At 40.4% G+C, this 15860-nt stretch overlaps 1 protein-coding gene across 5 annotated transcripts in view; it reads left to right on the forward strand.

Moving 5' to 3' along the window:
• Positions 1–15860, forward strand: part of NAV3 (neuron navigator 3) — an 860737-nt gene that overhangs the window by 630815 nt on the left and 214062 nt on the right. For 4 of the 5 annotated variants that reach the window (XM_059683697.1, XM_059683694.1, XM_059683698.1 and 1 more), the window contains 2 exons: positions 12440–12508; positions 15647–15783. In XM_059683697.1, the coding sequence (XP_059539680.1) occupies positions 12440–12508; positions 15647–15783 (206 nt within the window). The remainder of the gene's footprint in view (positions 1–12439; positions 12509–15646; positions 15784–15860) is intronic. The other variant, XM_059683696.1, reaches the window with a different exon arrangement.

Raw genomic sequence — 15860 nt, forward strand, 5'->3', positions numbered from 1 at the left:
GAAAGAAATACAACCCTGGTTTCCTGAGTTCTCCTTTATCATGAAATTCTGCATTCCTAAAAGAATGTGAGACTCTGATGCAGGACTATCTTACACAGGCATCTCTCTCTTTAGTTACTGTTTTGAGATCCCAGGAAAGCAAACCATGTTGGTGGCCTTACTAACTGTCAGTTGAAATTCAAGATAAGACAGAGGTTATAACATATTTACATACCATAATTCACTAATGGGATAAGCTATCCCAGTAACCTGTCTCACATACGATGGGGATGATATTTCAGCCACCCAGCTACTAAAGAGAAACACATGTGAATGAAAGTTAGTTTCTGACTCATATATGGATTAGGCAATAGCTGTTTCTAGTGAAGTCTCAGCAAAATTTGAATTTAGGGAGAAAGCATGTTTATTACACTCTCTGATGTGAGTATAGTTTTTGCAAAATGTCAAATATTTTTAAAAAAACATACATGGTTTTGAGGTATAAAAGTATTTTTGTAGAAGTAGTTGAACACCTCCCTCTTTCTTAGAGCTATGAGCTGGTCAGTTACCATTTTATAACATTGCACAAGGATCCAACAAAGAGAAAATCTTTATACTAAAGGAAGAATTTGGTTAAAAGAATTCTTCAAATCTTAATTCTGGATACATGGTTTTATTCCTATACTTAGCAATCATAGGCTATATAAGGAAATATATTTCCATCTATCTCAGTTTTAAAATTTTAGTGAATGTGTTTCATTGTCTTCAAAGATTATTTTGTCTAAAAGTTCTCAGTTTAAAACTTTATTCCCATGCATTTAATTATAGTATATCTTGGGTAGCATATTCATTATTTCCTCTCAAGGTATATTAAGTGAGTTTTGAAGGAAATAATTTCTACCTTTTTAACATAGCATCTTGTAAAAGAAAAGTACCCTCAGGAGGTAAAAATTGTTAAGTAAACCCCATGCCCAAGAAATTTCTTACATCAAATTCTGCGATTTCTTTCTTTGTATTCTTCCTTGGAGCCTTGGGTACCAGTGCTTTTAAAAGGACAAATGATGTTATGATTAAGCACACTTTTATCTCTCTTTGGGAATCAAGAGTACTAATGTATGACTGTGTAGGGTTTCTGTATAGAGATTTCCACTCATAATATGTTCGTGTGACATCAAGACAGGGTAGATAGACAAGGGAGGAATAGGGGAGATTCTAAAATAATTTTCCATAAAATTTCTTAATACAGGTAGTTATAAAAATCTACATAAGCCCTAGCTGGTTTGGCTCAGTGGATAGAGCATAGGCCTGTGGACTCAAGGATCCTGGGTTTGATTCCGGTCAAGGGCATAAGCAAGGGGTTGCAGGCTCGATCCCCAGTGGGAAGCGTGCAGGAGGCGGCCGATCAATGATTCTCTCTCATCATTGATGTTTCCATCTCTTTCTCCCTCTCCCTTCCTCTCTGAAATTAATAAAAAAATATTTTTAAAAAATCTACATAATATGAAAAAATGTCCTTATGGTCTATCTTGCTCTGATAAGCATAGTTTATCCAATTAGATTTTTATGAAGAATATACATTTTAAGAATGACTGTTTTGTGCCTGATTTTTTAAAAATAGATGTTTTTATTGGTTTTTAGAGAGAGAGGAAGGGAGAGGGCTAGAGAGATAGAAACATGAATGAGAGTGAAACATTATCCTTCATCTGCCTCCTGCGTGCCCCATACTGGGGATGGAGCCCACCACCCTGGCATGTGCCCTGACTGGGAATCCAACTGGTAGCCTCTTGGTTCCAGGGTCGATGTTCAACTGCTAAGCAAACACTGGCCGAGCTGTGCCTGACTTGTATGTGTTAACCAATCACTATGCAGTTGGGCATAGTTAATGAATGCCATATGGAAATGAAATGAAATGTTTTAATGACAGATGATATTATTTCTAGTGATTCTTTATATATTACGTTAGAGCCCAGTTTTTTTCCCCCCCATCGGTGGTTGAAAGTTCCGATGTTACCTTTCCACAAATAAAGATTCAGCCCCTACTACATGCCAAGAATTATGCTAGATATGTGGCTGAGAAACCGTGATGCTTTACCTTTCAGATTGCCCACACTCCATTAGAAGACCTGTTTCCCCAGATCATTCAACAGGTACGCTAACAGAGTACAGTGATCAGTGACCACAGTTAGAGGAAAGAGCCCATGGGAAGGCACTGATGAGAGAAATGTCATTTCACTATCAGGAAAATGGCCACTATCTAGCCAAGGAAAAAGTGTAGCTAGAACTGTGTTAAAATTGTTTGGGGAAAAAAAAAACAAAACCTGTGTGGTTCAGTGGTTAGAGTGTTGGCCTCACCCATCAAAGATTCATGGGTTCAATTTCTGGTCAAGGGCACGTACCTGGGTTATAGATTTGATCCCTGTCCTTGGTCAGGAAAATATTCTCAGGTGAGGATTAACAAAAAAATAACAACAACAAAAAAACAAGTACAGTGGCACAAAGCAATAGCCATTATTATTCTTAGGGATTTTGTGAGCCTACGAATCAGACAGGGCACACCTCTAGAGGAAGCTGCAGGGAAGCCAAACACCTGAAGCTGGAGAATCCATGTCTAAGGTAACTTCCTATTTCATGTGTCTGGCAGCTTCGCTGGAATAATGGCTAAGCAGGGTCTCTCCAGGACAGCAATCTCAGGGCGTGTTTGGAGATAAGGGTGAAGGAAAGGCATCACATTTCTATTTTTGTTGTCTCACTGAATAGTGATGTACTTCAATAAAGAATAAAATAATAATGTAAGAGTGGAGACAGATGAAGAGAAGGAGGTGGAGAGGAAAATTTCAGCTTTGGCTTTCATGAATTTGAGGTTTCAGTGGGGCCATTTCTAGTGTGGTCCTGGGAGAACAGTCAAGTCCAGAGATAAAGACCTGAGAACATTAGCTTAATTGTGTTTTATTGATTGAAATCATAGCAATGGAAGAGATTACTCAAGAAAATTGTATAAAGCTGGGGTGGGAGTGGGGCGAGAGGAGGGCTCAGAACAAAATTCTAGTGACTACATTTGTGGGTAAAGAGAGCACACCACAGAATGTTCCTTTTGAAATATATTCAGAGTTATGGAAGCTTGTTCGCTACCTTCTTAAAGGCAAATTGTGAGGGTTTATTCTGATGTTGAAGAATGCCTCATTTTCTGAGATATTTATTCTTATCTTTCAAATTAGTTGTGAAATCTAGGGTATAAATCTAACATGAAACTCTGGTTGAAATATTAAATATGCTATATCTTCTAAGCATATCAGAACTATATATTTTCAAATAACCACATATCACAAAAAAAACATTTATTAAATTCCATATTTGAGACACTTTTGAATTCTGTATAGTGCTTAGACTTAAAGGTTCTGGAAGGCTTACCCTGTGTGTGTTGCTTTGAGAAAGATGGTTCTTCAATGTCCTTTGGGACAGTTTCTGGTGATTCATACATATATACTAGAGGCCCAGTGCACAAAAATTTGTGCACTCGGAGGGGGGGCGGGGGTCCCTCAGCCCGGCCTGTGCCCTCTCACAGTCTGGGACCCCTCGGGAGATAACGCCCTGCTGGCTTAGGCCTGCTCCCGGGTGGCAGAGGGCAGGCACAATCCCTAGGTGCAGCCCCTGGTCGGGCTCAGAGCAGGGCCGATTGGGGAGTTGGGTCGCCGCCCCCTGTCATGCACAAAGCAGGGCAGATTGGGAGGTTGTGATGCCACCCTCAGTCACACTCAGGGTAGGGCCGATTGGGGGGTTGGGGCACCGCCTCCTGTCACACTCAAGGCAGGGTTGATGGGGAGGTTGTGGCGCCACACCCTGTCACGCACAGAGCAGGGTCAATCAGGGGCTTGGGGAGCTCCCCCCTGTCACTCACAGAGTAGGGCTGATAGGGGAGTTGGGGCACTGCCCCCTGTCACACACAGAGCAGTGCGGATCAGGGGGTTGGGGTGCCACCACTGTCACACTCAGGGCAGGGCCGATGGGAAGGTTATGGCTCTACCCCATCACACACAGAGCAGGGCCTGTGGGGCGGGGGTGGGGGGTTGGGGCATCGCCCTCTATCACCCACAGAGCAGGGCCCATCAGGGGGTTGGGGCGCCGCCACTCTCACACTCAGGGCAGGGCCGATGGGGAGGTTATAGCTCTACCCCGTCACACACAGAGCAGGGCCGATCAGGGGGTTGGGGCGCCACAACCTGTCACACACAGAGCCGCAGGGTGATCAAGGGGTTGGGGAGCTCCCCCCTATCAGGCACAGAGCAGGGCTGATCAGGGGGTTGGAGCTCCTTCCCCTGTCATGAACAGAGCAGGGCGGATAGGGAGGTTGTGGCTCCGCCCTCTGTAACACACAGAGCCTCAGGGCGATCAGGGGGTTGGGGAGCTCCCCCCTATCAGGCACAGAGCAGGGCCGATCAGGGGGATGGGGTGCCGCCCACTGTCACACACAGAGCAGGGCCCGTTGGGGAGGGAGTTGGGGCACCGCACCCTGTCACACACAGAGCCGCAGGGCGATCAGGGGGTTGTGGAGCTCCCCCTTATCAGGCACAGAGCAGGGCTGATCAGGGGGTTGGGGTGCCTTCCCCTGTCAGGAACAGAGCAGGGCTGATAGGGAGGTTGTGGCCCCACCCTCTGTCACACACAGAGCCACAGGGTGATCAGGGGGTTTGGTTGCTGCCCCCTGTCATGCTGATCCCGGTGCCGGGAGGCCTTGCGGCTCCACTGATCCCGTTGCTGGGAGGCATATTACCCTTTTACTATATAGAATAGAGGCCTGGTGCACGGGTGGGGGCCAGCTGGTTTGCCCTAAAGGGTGTCCTGGATCAGGGTGGGGGTCCCCACTGTGGTGCTTGGCCAGCCTGGGTGAGAGGATGATGGCTGTTTGCAGCTGGTCACACACCCTTCAGGGTGGGGGTCCCCACTGGGGTGCCTGGCCAGTCTGGGTGAGGGGCTGAGGGCTGTTTTCAGGCTGGCGGGTGACTGAAGCTCCCAACTGCTCCTTTTTTTCTTTTTTTTAAAAATTCTGGGCCAGCTTTAGCTCTGACTCCAGTTCTGTGGCCTCTGCTGCTGAAAGCAGGTATCTGGTTTGTTTGTGTTCTATAATTGAAACACTGTATCAACTCCAGCTCTGAGATCCCCGCTCACTGAAAGCAGGTTTCTGGGGTTTTGTTTAGCTTCTATATTTGTAACAATGTTTCAAACTGCAAGCTCAGAGGCTGGCAGGGTCAGGCGGGGAACATTGGAGTCCTCCGTCACTGAAGCAAGCAAGCCTCATGTTCGCTTCAAGCTGCCTGGCTGCCGGCCGCCATCTTGGCTGGCAGTTAATTTGCATATCGCCCTGATTAGCCAATGGGAAGCGTAGCAGATGTATGCTAATTACCATGTTTCTCTTTTATTAGATAGGATATATATCCTATATAATGAAGATTTAATATGCAAATTGACCATCACACCCTCACACAATATGGCTGCCACAAGATGGCTGGCAGCAGAGGGCAGTTGGGGGGACCAGGCCTGCAGGGAAGGACAGTTAAGGGTGACCAGGCCAGCAGGGGAGGGCAGTTGGGGGCGAGATCAGGCAGGCGGGGGAGCAGTTAGGCGTCAATCAGGCTGGCCAGGGAGCGGTTAGGGGGTGATCAGGCTGGCAGGCAGAAGCAGTTAGGGGCAATCGGGCAGGCAGGCAGGGTGTGGTTGTGAGCCAGCAGTCCTGGATTGTGAGGGGGATGTCTGACTGCTGGTTTAGGCCCGATCCCACAGTGAGACATCCCCCGAGGGGTCCCAGATTACAGAGGGTGCAGGCTGGGCTGAGGGACAACCCTCCCCCCCCCCAGTGCACAAATTTTGTGCACCAGGCCTCTAGTGTGTGTGTGTGTGTGTGTGTGTGTGTGTATATTATATATACATTATATATACATTATACATATATAATACACACACACACACACACACAAACACACACACACACACACACTAGAGGCCCAGCACATGAAATTCGTGTGCAGGTATGGCCCCTAGGCCTGGCCTGTGATCAGGGCCATCTTTCCCAGCTGCCTGCAGCCTGCCCCACTGTCATCCACCCCCGGTTCCACTTTTGCCATCAGGTAATCGGTGCCTGACAGCCAGGGGAAGGGACCTAGAGGTCAGCTATTCCTCCCCACTCACCAGCCCTGTACCAGGGGTCTTGGCCTGGCAACACCCACATCCCTCACCACCCACCCCCAGTTCCCCATTCACCATTAGCCAATCGGAGCCTGCCGGCCGGGGAAAGAGACCAAGAAATGGTCAGTGCGCCTCATAGTGATAGTCCAGCAGTCGTTCTGCCTTTAGGATCAATTTGCATATTACCCTTTTATTATTAAAGAAGAGATGAAAATAATTTTTACTCTTATTCTATTTTTTATTAATAAGTGTTTCTTGAAACCTGGCCAAGAATTTTGAGGCTAATGCAACAGCAGAAGAAAAAAAGGTCTGTGATTGATTGGTCATGTGTGCAATGGGCATGGGAGTGGGAAGTTATAAATGATATGCCATATTTTCTCTCCCTGACTAACATGCTGCTTAAAGTTTTTAAAGATAGTGTTTACTTGGAAGTTATTTGAGGAGAGCTGCTTTGATACTAAAAGTATCTTACCCTTTAACATTTGTTACTGCCTACTCTAGATTTCTACATGTGATCTGTTGAATGAAATTATTTAATGTTATCTGTCTGAATGCTGAAGAGTATCTGTTGAAAGTAGATTTATTTGATATTGGAAGAGTGTTTTTCTGTATGACATATAAAATTACTATTATAATATCTTGGAGGTATTTGCAGTTCCACAAGGCAAATAATTAATTGCAAGAGAAGCATTAAAATATTACAATTTAGCCGAAGCTGGTTTGGCTCAGTGGATAGAGCGTCGGCCTGCGGACTGCAGGGTCCCAGGTTTGATTCCGGTCGGGGGCATGTGCCTGGGTTGCGGGCACATCCCTAGTGGAGGATGTGCAGGAGGCGGCTGATCGATGTTTCTCTCTCATCAATGTTTCTAACTCTCTATCTCTCTCCCTTCCTCTCTGTAAAAAATCAATAAAATATATTTTAAAAAAATATTACAATTTGTATTCAGTTGGCAAGAAGATGACATGTTATGACACAATAGAGCACAGATTATAGAAACTAACAAACGAAAGTTTAAATTTCAATACTGCTACTTACAAGAGGTATACTGTAAGTATACAAATTACTTAGTATTCAAATATTACCAGCATCACCCCAGTAAGTTCAATAAAATAAAGAATTCCTGCCGAAACTGGTTTGGCTCAGTGGATAGAACGTTGGCCTGTGGACTGAAAGGTCCCAGGTTTGATTCCGGTCAAGGGCATGCACCTTGGTTGCGGGCACATCCCCAGTAGGAGATGTGCAGGAGGCAGCTGATCGATGTTTCTTTCTCATCGATGTTTCTAACTCTCTATCTCTCTCCCTTCCTCTCTGTAAAAAATCAATAAAATATATTTTCTAAAAAAAAGAATTCCTGAAAATCAGCAAAAAAAAAAGAAAGAAAGAAATGAGAAAATATAAACTGCCTGTCACTTAATAAGGACACAATGAAGATGAGTATGTTTCTGTATTCTCTTTAATATATTTTTGATCATTCTGTTCTTGAAACAATTTTCCTAGCTGAAATGATGTGTTGTATCATTGTTTGACACTACTCCCCAGTAAAAATTAATAAGTCATTTAGTTATTGAACACATACCAACCTCATGAGAGGAACTGAGAATGAAGAAAAAAAAGAATATAATGTAATACCTGGCCTGGTGAGCAAAAAACAATCAGTTCAGGAAACAGACATTTAACCTGATAAATTTCCATGTCAACTAAATAGAGAAGAATAAAGACCTATGCACCAGTGGGAGAGAAAACTAACTCTGGACTTGAAACATGCTTCAACTTGAGTTGATGTCTGGGTAAGATTTTGAAATAGAAATAAGATTTTGTAATGTGTGTAAGAGAAGGAACAGTATTTCAGATGAAGGAAACCTCATGAGAAAATCCGTGGAGCAATGGGGGAAAAGGCCACAGGGAAGAGGTGGGGTGACAGTGGGGAACGTGGGGGGGAGGATGTACAGAGGAGTTGAAGCTGTAAAAGAGGATGGGAGACATGCTGAAGCATCTATAAACCAAATCACAGAACTTGGATTTTATCCTATAGCCAAGTAGAGTCAACAACAATTTCAAAGAAAGAGATTGCCATCCATTCTTTCTTGGGAAAGTTAATTCTGTTGGCTGTGAGAAGAATGATTTGATTTGCCTGGAAATAAAAATGGACTGATAACAGAGACTAATGAAGAGGTATTATTAGAGTCCAGGAAATAAATGGCAAGGAAGTAAAAAAAAAAAAAAAGAAGAAGTGGGTAATTATCAGGACAACTCCATAATGTTCAATGGAGAAAATGTTGGTGACACCAAATTTAAATAGCAAAATCAAAGAGAGAGAGGGTGTTTTGAAAGAAGGAAAATGAGTTAGGTTTTGAATGTTTTTGGAATACCTGGCAGAAATGTAGGTGGTAGGTCCAGTTGGAATATCTAAAAAGTATCACTGAAATATTTAGACAGGAGACTCTGAGATTAAGATTGAGTTTTGAGTATAAAATATAGATTTGCTATAAAAAGAATGGAGAAAAAATTAGCTGATGCCTAGGATTATGATTTTGAAACTATTCATGGTCATAGTACAAAATTTAGGGGAGAGGTCAATGAGTGGACCTTTATCTGGGAAATAGGAGGAGTGGCTGGAGAGATAACTGTTGTGTTAAAAAAAGATGAGATTAGGGTTTCTAGAGGAAGAAAGGAGTCAACAGTATCTGAAGTAGCAGCTGGATACTAAATGAGGCGTGCAGGAGATATGTGGATTATGGAGTTTGAATTAGGAAACTACAAGTTTGTTGTTGTTTTTGTCAAGGTTGTATGTTTGTGGGTCTTCTGTAGACACAGCTCCTTCAATTTTATTATTCCTATGAAGCACCTGGGGATTCTGTTAACATGCGGATTCTGATTCAAGGAGGTCTGAGAGGAGACCTGAGATTCAGTCTTTCTGACAAGCCCCAGGTGGTGCCCATTTTGTTGGTCTGTGGACAGCACTTTGAGTAGCGCGGCCCAGTGGTTAGTTAGGTGATTGAAATTCAGGATGTTTACTTTGAGAAGCTTTCCTTGTAGTAAATGGATATTACAGTCCCACCTGGGAATTTGCACGGAGGCTGGATTAAACTGTTCTGGCAGTTTGAATCTTTCTGTGTATTGGACGCCAGAAGAGTTTCAGCCTTTTTTTCTTTTTTTAAATTGGCTGTCTCTAGTCTCCTTTTCCCTTCCATGTTAAGGGAAATAAAACTATTCTCTTGATATTCCACTTTACCAAGTAGATGAGCTGATACTTCCTTTAGTAGAACTCACAGTGAGTCTCAAAGTATTTATTTCTTTTGTGCTTTTGTTTTTGATATTTTTGCCACTTAGTAGCTACATTTGACAACATTTCAGGAAAAAAATATGCATCTTCAGATCAGATGTCTGAAAAATCCATAGTTTATTGGTGTTCTGACTTTATTAATCTACCCTACTTGCCTCAGAGCTGTGTCTACATGTTCCTTGTGTCTGTTTTACTAATAATTGTGTTAGCTGTATCTACTTGCCTGCTTTTTGATAGTCTGTTTATAAATTTGTAAATTGGAAAATGGTACAGTCGGGCCTTGACTTACGAGTTTAATTCGTTCCGAGACCGAGCTCGTTAAGGAGCTCGTTAACTCAAATTACTCTATCAACTCAATGCAAAAAATCGGTAGAGAGACAGCTGGTATCTCAAAAAACTCGTTAGTCAGGAGACTCGTAAATCAAGGCCCCACTGTATTATAAGAACTCTTGCCGGGGGGGATGCTTTTCTGCTGTGTAGGAAGTCAGAGCCAGATTTAAACAAACAAACAAACAAACAAAAAACTAAGAAAAATAAGAGGAGCTAGAGGTGTTGTGGGAAGAGTTGGGATCTTGAGTTGTGTGATAAACATGGAAACTGAATGAGAAAGTAGATGCAAATGACATGGTCTTGATTAAATATCTGCAAGAATTAAAAGGAAAAAGGGAAGAATCAACAATTGAGGTTTCAAGCCCATAGGACTGAAAAAAAAATGGTGATGCTGTGAAGAGAAATCAACAAATTAAAGGATCTGATTAGGACTTGGGTAATAAAAGAAGGAAAATGGGGAGTTTAATATAGTGATTTTGAGGATCATGGGAATGGACATCTTTTACTCAGTTGATATTGATGGCTGGGAGTAGGTTGCAGACATTAATTCTAGTTTCTAGTATATTTTACTTGAAATCTTAAGTAAGAAACAAATTGCTAAGTGAAAGAATGCATGTAAGTATTTGAAGAAAGAGGACGTAAGAAAAACCATTTCTTTAAAAGCAAGAGGGCCTTTAAAGGGAAGAAAAAATGGACAAGAATGGTGGTGGGCAAATCCACTGAGCTTATTGGTATGGCAGTCTCTGAAAGAGAGGGACTGAAAAGGCGGAGGGAACAATGAGGCCAAATGCAAAGATGTTAAGAGTATGGTGAGAACTGAATACAACTCTGTGTTCTTTGATTAGCAGTGTCACAAGTGCAAGGGAAGCAAAGCAGAAGCCAAATTTCAAAAGATTGAAGTATGAAGGCTTGGTTTAATGATATAGGCAACAAGTATTCTCTTGTATTACATTAGAAAACACATATGAGCCATAAAACCAAATTGGTTTGGGTCATGTTTCTTGATCTCTCTAAGTTTTGTTGTTGTTTTTTCACTTCTATATTAGAAATTGTATTTCTTAAAGTGGAAGAGAAACCAGTAAGGTAGCTTCAAGTCCCTTGTTTTATTGCCATCTCTCCTGCTAATTTTGTGTTCAATTTGGAGAGTTACAGGATACCCCACAGTGGTGAACCTTTAGGTAGTTCTTACTCTTGGATTGACACAATAGGCTGAGACATTCACAAAAGGTTTTCTTTACTTTAGATACTTTTATTTTTTAATTTTAAATTAACTTTCTTATTTCACTGAGACACCTTGGTTTTTATTTTAAATTATCCTCTGTTTTTATTGCTACTGAGGTCAGTTGGCCAGTTGACTCAGTGTCCAGTATACTTAGAATACAGAAAGCAATACTATAATGCAAGTAATAACGTATCTCAAACCAAGTGTGAAGAAACAAGTGCTCTGTGAACCCGAAAAGCTTCCTTGACATGAGGACTTATCCCTGTCTAGCCAGGCAGTCTTAAGGACCTGCATGTTCCCACCACAGACTTGGCTCAGCAGGGGAAGAGTTAACTTGGGAAATATGTCACCATCTTAAGAAATCCGTCCTTGACTAAGACACCCTTCGCATGGCAGCAAAGCAACTGGATCTACTGCAGCGGGGCTCCATGGCCCTTCTTCCTGATCCCAGCACCCCATGTGGTACCTGTTCCCTTGGAGGCCCTGGAAACTGTGCATGCAACAGCTGTGTTCAGTCATCCCAGTCCCCTGAGAAGTGATTCTCCACACATCAGTCAACCCATGACCATCCCAGGGTGTGCGAACATGTTTCAGGTCTCACCATACCCTTCAGACCACCAATTTCAGACCCCGGGGGTAATTCGGAAATCAGCTTAACTCAGAGTACACATTTTTGTTTGGTTTGTAACATATTCACTGTTCTTCAAAACTTGGTTTAAATAACGTGTTCTTGTGTGGTTTTGATTAAAGATTTTTTAAATTTTAAAATCATTAAGAATTATAATTAAAGAATGCCCAAAAGCTGTCAATAATTGCTGTTTGTTTTTGAAGAATTTAACTACAATTTAATCTCAATTTTTGTGTAACTCTTTCTCCAGAAAAACATCTGTATAGTTTACTTCCTTAAAACACTCTATCTAGGATGGAAGAGCAACAATAAATTATTAGAAATCAGATATTTTAATCAGGTGGTTTTGAAACTAACAGGTTAAAATAGCAAATTAGAAGAGTTTATTAAAGAAAATAATGACTCATTTCATATTCTTATTTTCATTTTAACTTTTGGAGGAAGATATCTTTCTATTATATAAGAAAAACTTTAGCTTTCCTGAAGTTTTCATAGTCATTTACAAAGGTTACATATTTTAAAAGGTAAAATACTACTACTACTACAATAATGTGAATAGGATCACACAGGCTTAATTTTAAAGTCAACAATGACACTTCGTTACAAGGGGTGCACCCCATTATCTCACAGTGTGTTCATAATCAAATGTCATGCTATATATGTTGCATTATCATAATTTTCTAATTAATTTATTCTTTGTACATGCGTATACATGTTCCAATTGCATTTCATTAACTCATAGTTTCCTTGTAAGTTTGTGCCTTCTTTCCATGTTCAAAGAATCTCTTTAATTCAATTTCTCTGTTTCTTCTCATACAGTCTGGCAGCCAGATATGCAGCTCAGTCTAATCACAGTGGAATTGCAACCAGTCAAAAAAAGCCCACTAGGTCAGTTACTATCTCTAATGTATTGCTTAACAGTGATAATCAAGTAAATGCCCCATGATGCTTTGTCCTATCATTCTAATTGCTTTCAAACATTACATTCTTCTGGATGAAAAGTTTAGAGGACTGAATTCTTCTAAGAGGCTTATTCCTATGCAGTCTCGGGATGAGCGTGATTGTGTTAGATCATGAAAATGGATTTGGCTGCTTCTACTTTAGGTTTGTCATACATAGTGCTATCACGGGGCTGAAGTCTAGCTTCCAGGCTTAGAGAAAGTCAAGGAAGAAATTGCTTGGAAGAACCCACTTCAGGTCACGGAATCTGGAAGTTACGCACGAATGTTACAGTTGCTTTCTGAGATGGGCATGCATTAATTATTGCACATCTTGGAGCAGAATGAAGAAACACTGGCAGACTTATGTGGGGAAGTTAGCACCATGTCAGCCAGGCCTGTTCTTTTTTCTATCATAGATTTAATGTCGGCTTCTTTATGATGTGTGCATTTTAAAGACAGTCTGTTATAATACATGACATTTAAAGACAGTGCTGTTGGGAAAATACTACAAAAATACTGGTATATGAAAATGTGTGGAAAGTGTTTGGTTCCCTTTTCACTGTGAAGTTGCTGAAGGCATGATGGTAGCGTGGAACAGCTGAGCGAGGCCACACCAGATGTGTCTTGTACCCTGATTATTATGTGATTATGTATGCCTCTCATTTGCTGGGGAAGTATCTCAGGGTGGTTTACTGGTCACTGCTGTGATAATGAATCATGGTGCGCAGTGTTTGACCACAAGGACTGCTTATGATACCTTGACTTGAGGTATATGCTTTGCCCCTCACCTCAGTTTTCTAAATTATGTTCATTTCCATAATAATTACAATTATTCTGGAGAGACAAATTAAAAGGGTATTTAATGAAAATTAGAAGAGATGTTATAAATCGAACAGTGAGCTGTCACGTACATCAGCATTTTTATTACCACTTCCAAGACTGATGCATATAAAATATATTTTACGGACTTTGATTTAATAGAACGTCTCGATTTCTTCCTTTTTTTTAAGCTTTATTCTCATTTCTCTTTTTATTACTTTGATGAATGGTCTGGAGCTCTGCCTGCTTGTCAAATGGGGGTAATGAGAAGAGCAAATGGATTTTTTAATTTGTTTTACTGAGAACTAAAGATCACTTGGCTTCATGGGTCACAGTAAAGATTAAAATGCATTTTAATTGCTTTCTAGAAACAGATGAACTTTTATTGCAAGCAGGGCAAGTTTGATGGCAAAGTTTGTTTATGCATGTGAGTTTGGAAAGAACTTTTAAAATCAATGACAAGGTCTACAGGAATAGTTTTCAGATTTGTTATGATTGGGACATTTGGCCAAATTAATTAATTGAGTCCTTTCTGCAGAAAGCAATCACTAATTCTCAGAATCCCTGTGTCTGTGGTTATTGTGCTTTTACTTACAATGTCTGTTATTCAATTTGAGCAAAAATTTAATTGCTTTAATCATTTGGAAAAATTCTAATTTTGTGTATGACACAACCTCTCATTAGCAAAATAGTTGATGAGATCTTTATTAGCCACATATTTAAACTCCAAAATACAATCAGCATTTTGAAACTATTAACTATTCCAAGAAATCAAGACTTCTGTTTTTAAGCTGCTATTTGTGTTTTCCTGATGTTCATTCCATTTTGCAATACCCGTTACTGTTTTAAAAAGTGTCTACATTATGTAAGCATTCAATTTCCTAATCATCTATGGAAATAATATATTAAGTACTATTGTAAATTGATTTAAAATGTGAATATTGTCACAACTGGTTGTGAAATTGTGATATATTAGGCACCAATATAACAGATATAAACATTATTTTAGACATTTTATAAAAGATACCAGTAAAAAAATGTAGTGATGTTTTATAAGTTCTGGGTTATTTTTGTGTGTTTTTTTCTTTTAAAAAGGAAATTATCACAGCAGTACACAGTGGAATTCACTTGGTGGCAGCAAACACTACCACGTGGATAGCAACCTTAACTGTCATGCATTTAAATATATCTCAGAATTCCAGTATTAGTTCTTAATTTCTAGTTTTTAATTTATGTGGATCAATTTTATTATATGTACAAGATATGTTAGTAGTATAAAATATAGTAATTGTACATTTTAAGCACAATTCACGAAAAAATTTTGATACTTAAAATTTTAATATAGAAATCATTTAAACAGTAAAAGAAAAGATCCAAACTGATATTTATAGTCCAAATACAATAACTGAAGATTATAACTTTCTGTCAAACTTCCTCTAATTTCAAGACATTCTGCACATATTTCATAATGCCCTGTCCTTCGTAGACAAGGAATAGCCGAAGCTACTGTCAGTGTAGGTGTATTTTAAATTGTCTCTCTGCGAACAGAGATTTCCTTCTGCTGAGACCTGTGTCTTTCTTGTTATAGTGCCTCTATGATCAGTTGGCTACACTTGTGAGGTGCTTACTTTTGGCAAAAGAATGAAAGTTTTTATGACAATGAGATTGGTCAGAAATGAATGGACTCATGACCTTGCTCTGAACTCAGGCTTTTATAGTAGCCAGCTAGCTTAAGTGTTCAATAAGTAGTTGCTCTTCGCAGTTGGTTCAGTAACTTCATTCTTCTTGTTATTGATGTACAAGTTGATTTAGGATACAGCTACTGGAGATAAAAACAAATATCTATACAGTGATAAGAACAGCTTAAACAACTACAGGTAGCTGGTTAATGCCCTGAGAACATAATAAAGTGTTATTATTTCCCTCACTTTTTATGTAATTGTTACAGTACTTTTAAGTCAACATTTTATTCATCAGGATATGGTAAGTATGGTTTCTTTCAGTTAAAGGTGACTTGATTTCTAATTGCTCTATGTTATTAATATACTTTGGAGCTATATTTATTGAAAAGTGAAACAAGATTTTTTTCTGAAGATTCTCACACCTTAGCTATTTATTTGTCACTTAAAACAACATTCTCTGCTGCGTAGATTTTAGAACGTCATATGTTGTGATTTTCCTATGAACACTTCCCTGCTCAGAACCTCCTGCTCCACAGCTTTTCAGAATGTACAATAATGATGTAGTTTTTCTTGTGCTATTTCAGGCTTCCAGGACCTTCTAGGGTGCCCGCTGCGGGCAGCAGCAAGGCCCAGGGAGCCTCTAACTTAAATAGGAGAAGTCAGAGCTTTAACAGCATTGACAAAAACAAGCCTCCAACATATGCAAATGGCAATGAAAAGGGTAAGTGTCAGCCTGTTACCGCATGATGGCGTCAGTCTAACTTACACGTATCGTTACAGCATGATGACATCAGTTGA

This window comes from Myotis daubentonii, chromosome 2 (assembly GCF_963259705.1).
Source record: "Myotis daubentonii chromosome 2, mMyoDau2.1, whole genome shotgun sequence".
Taxonomy (NCBI): Eukaryota; Metazoa; Chordata; class Mammalia; order Chiroptera; family Vespertilionidae; genus Myotis; species Myotis daubentonii.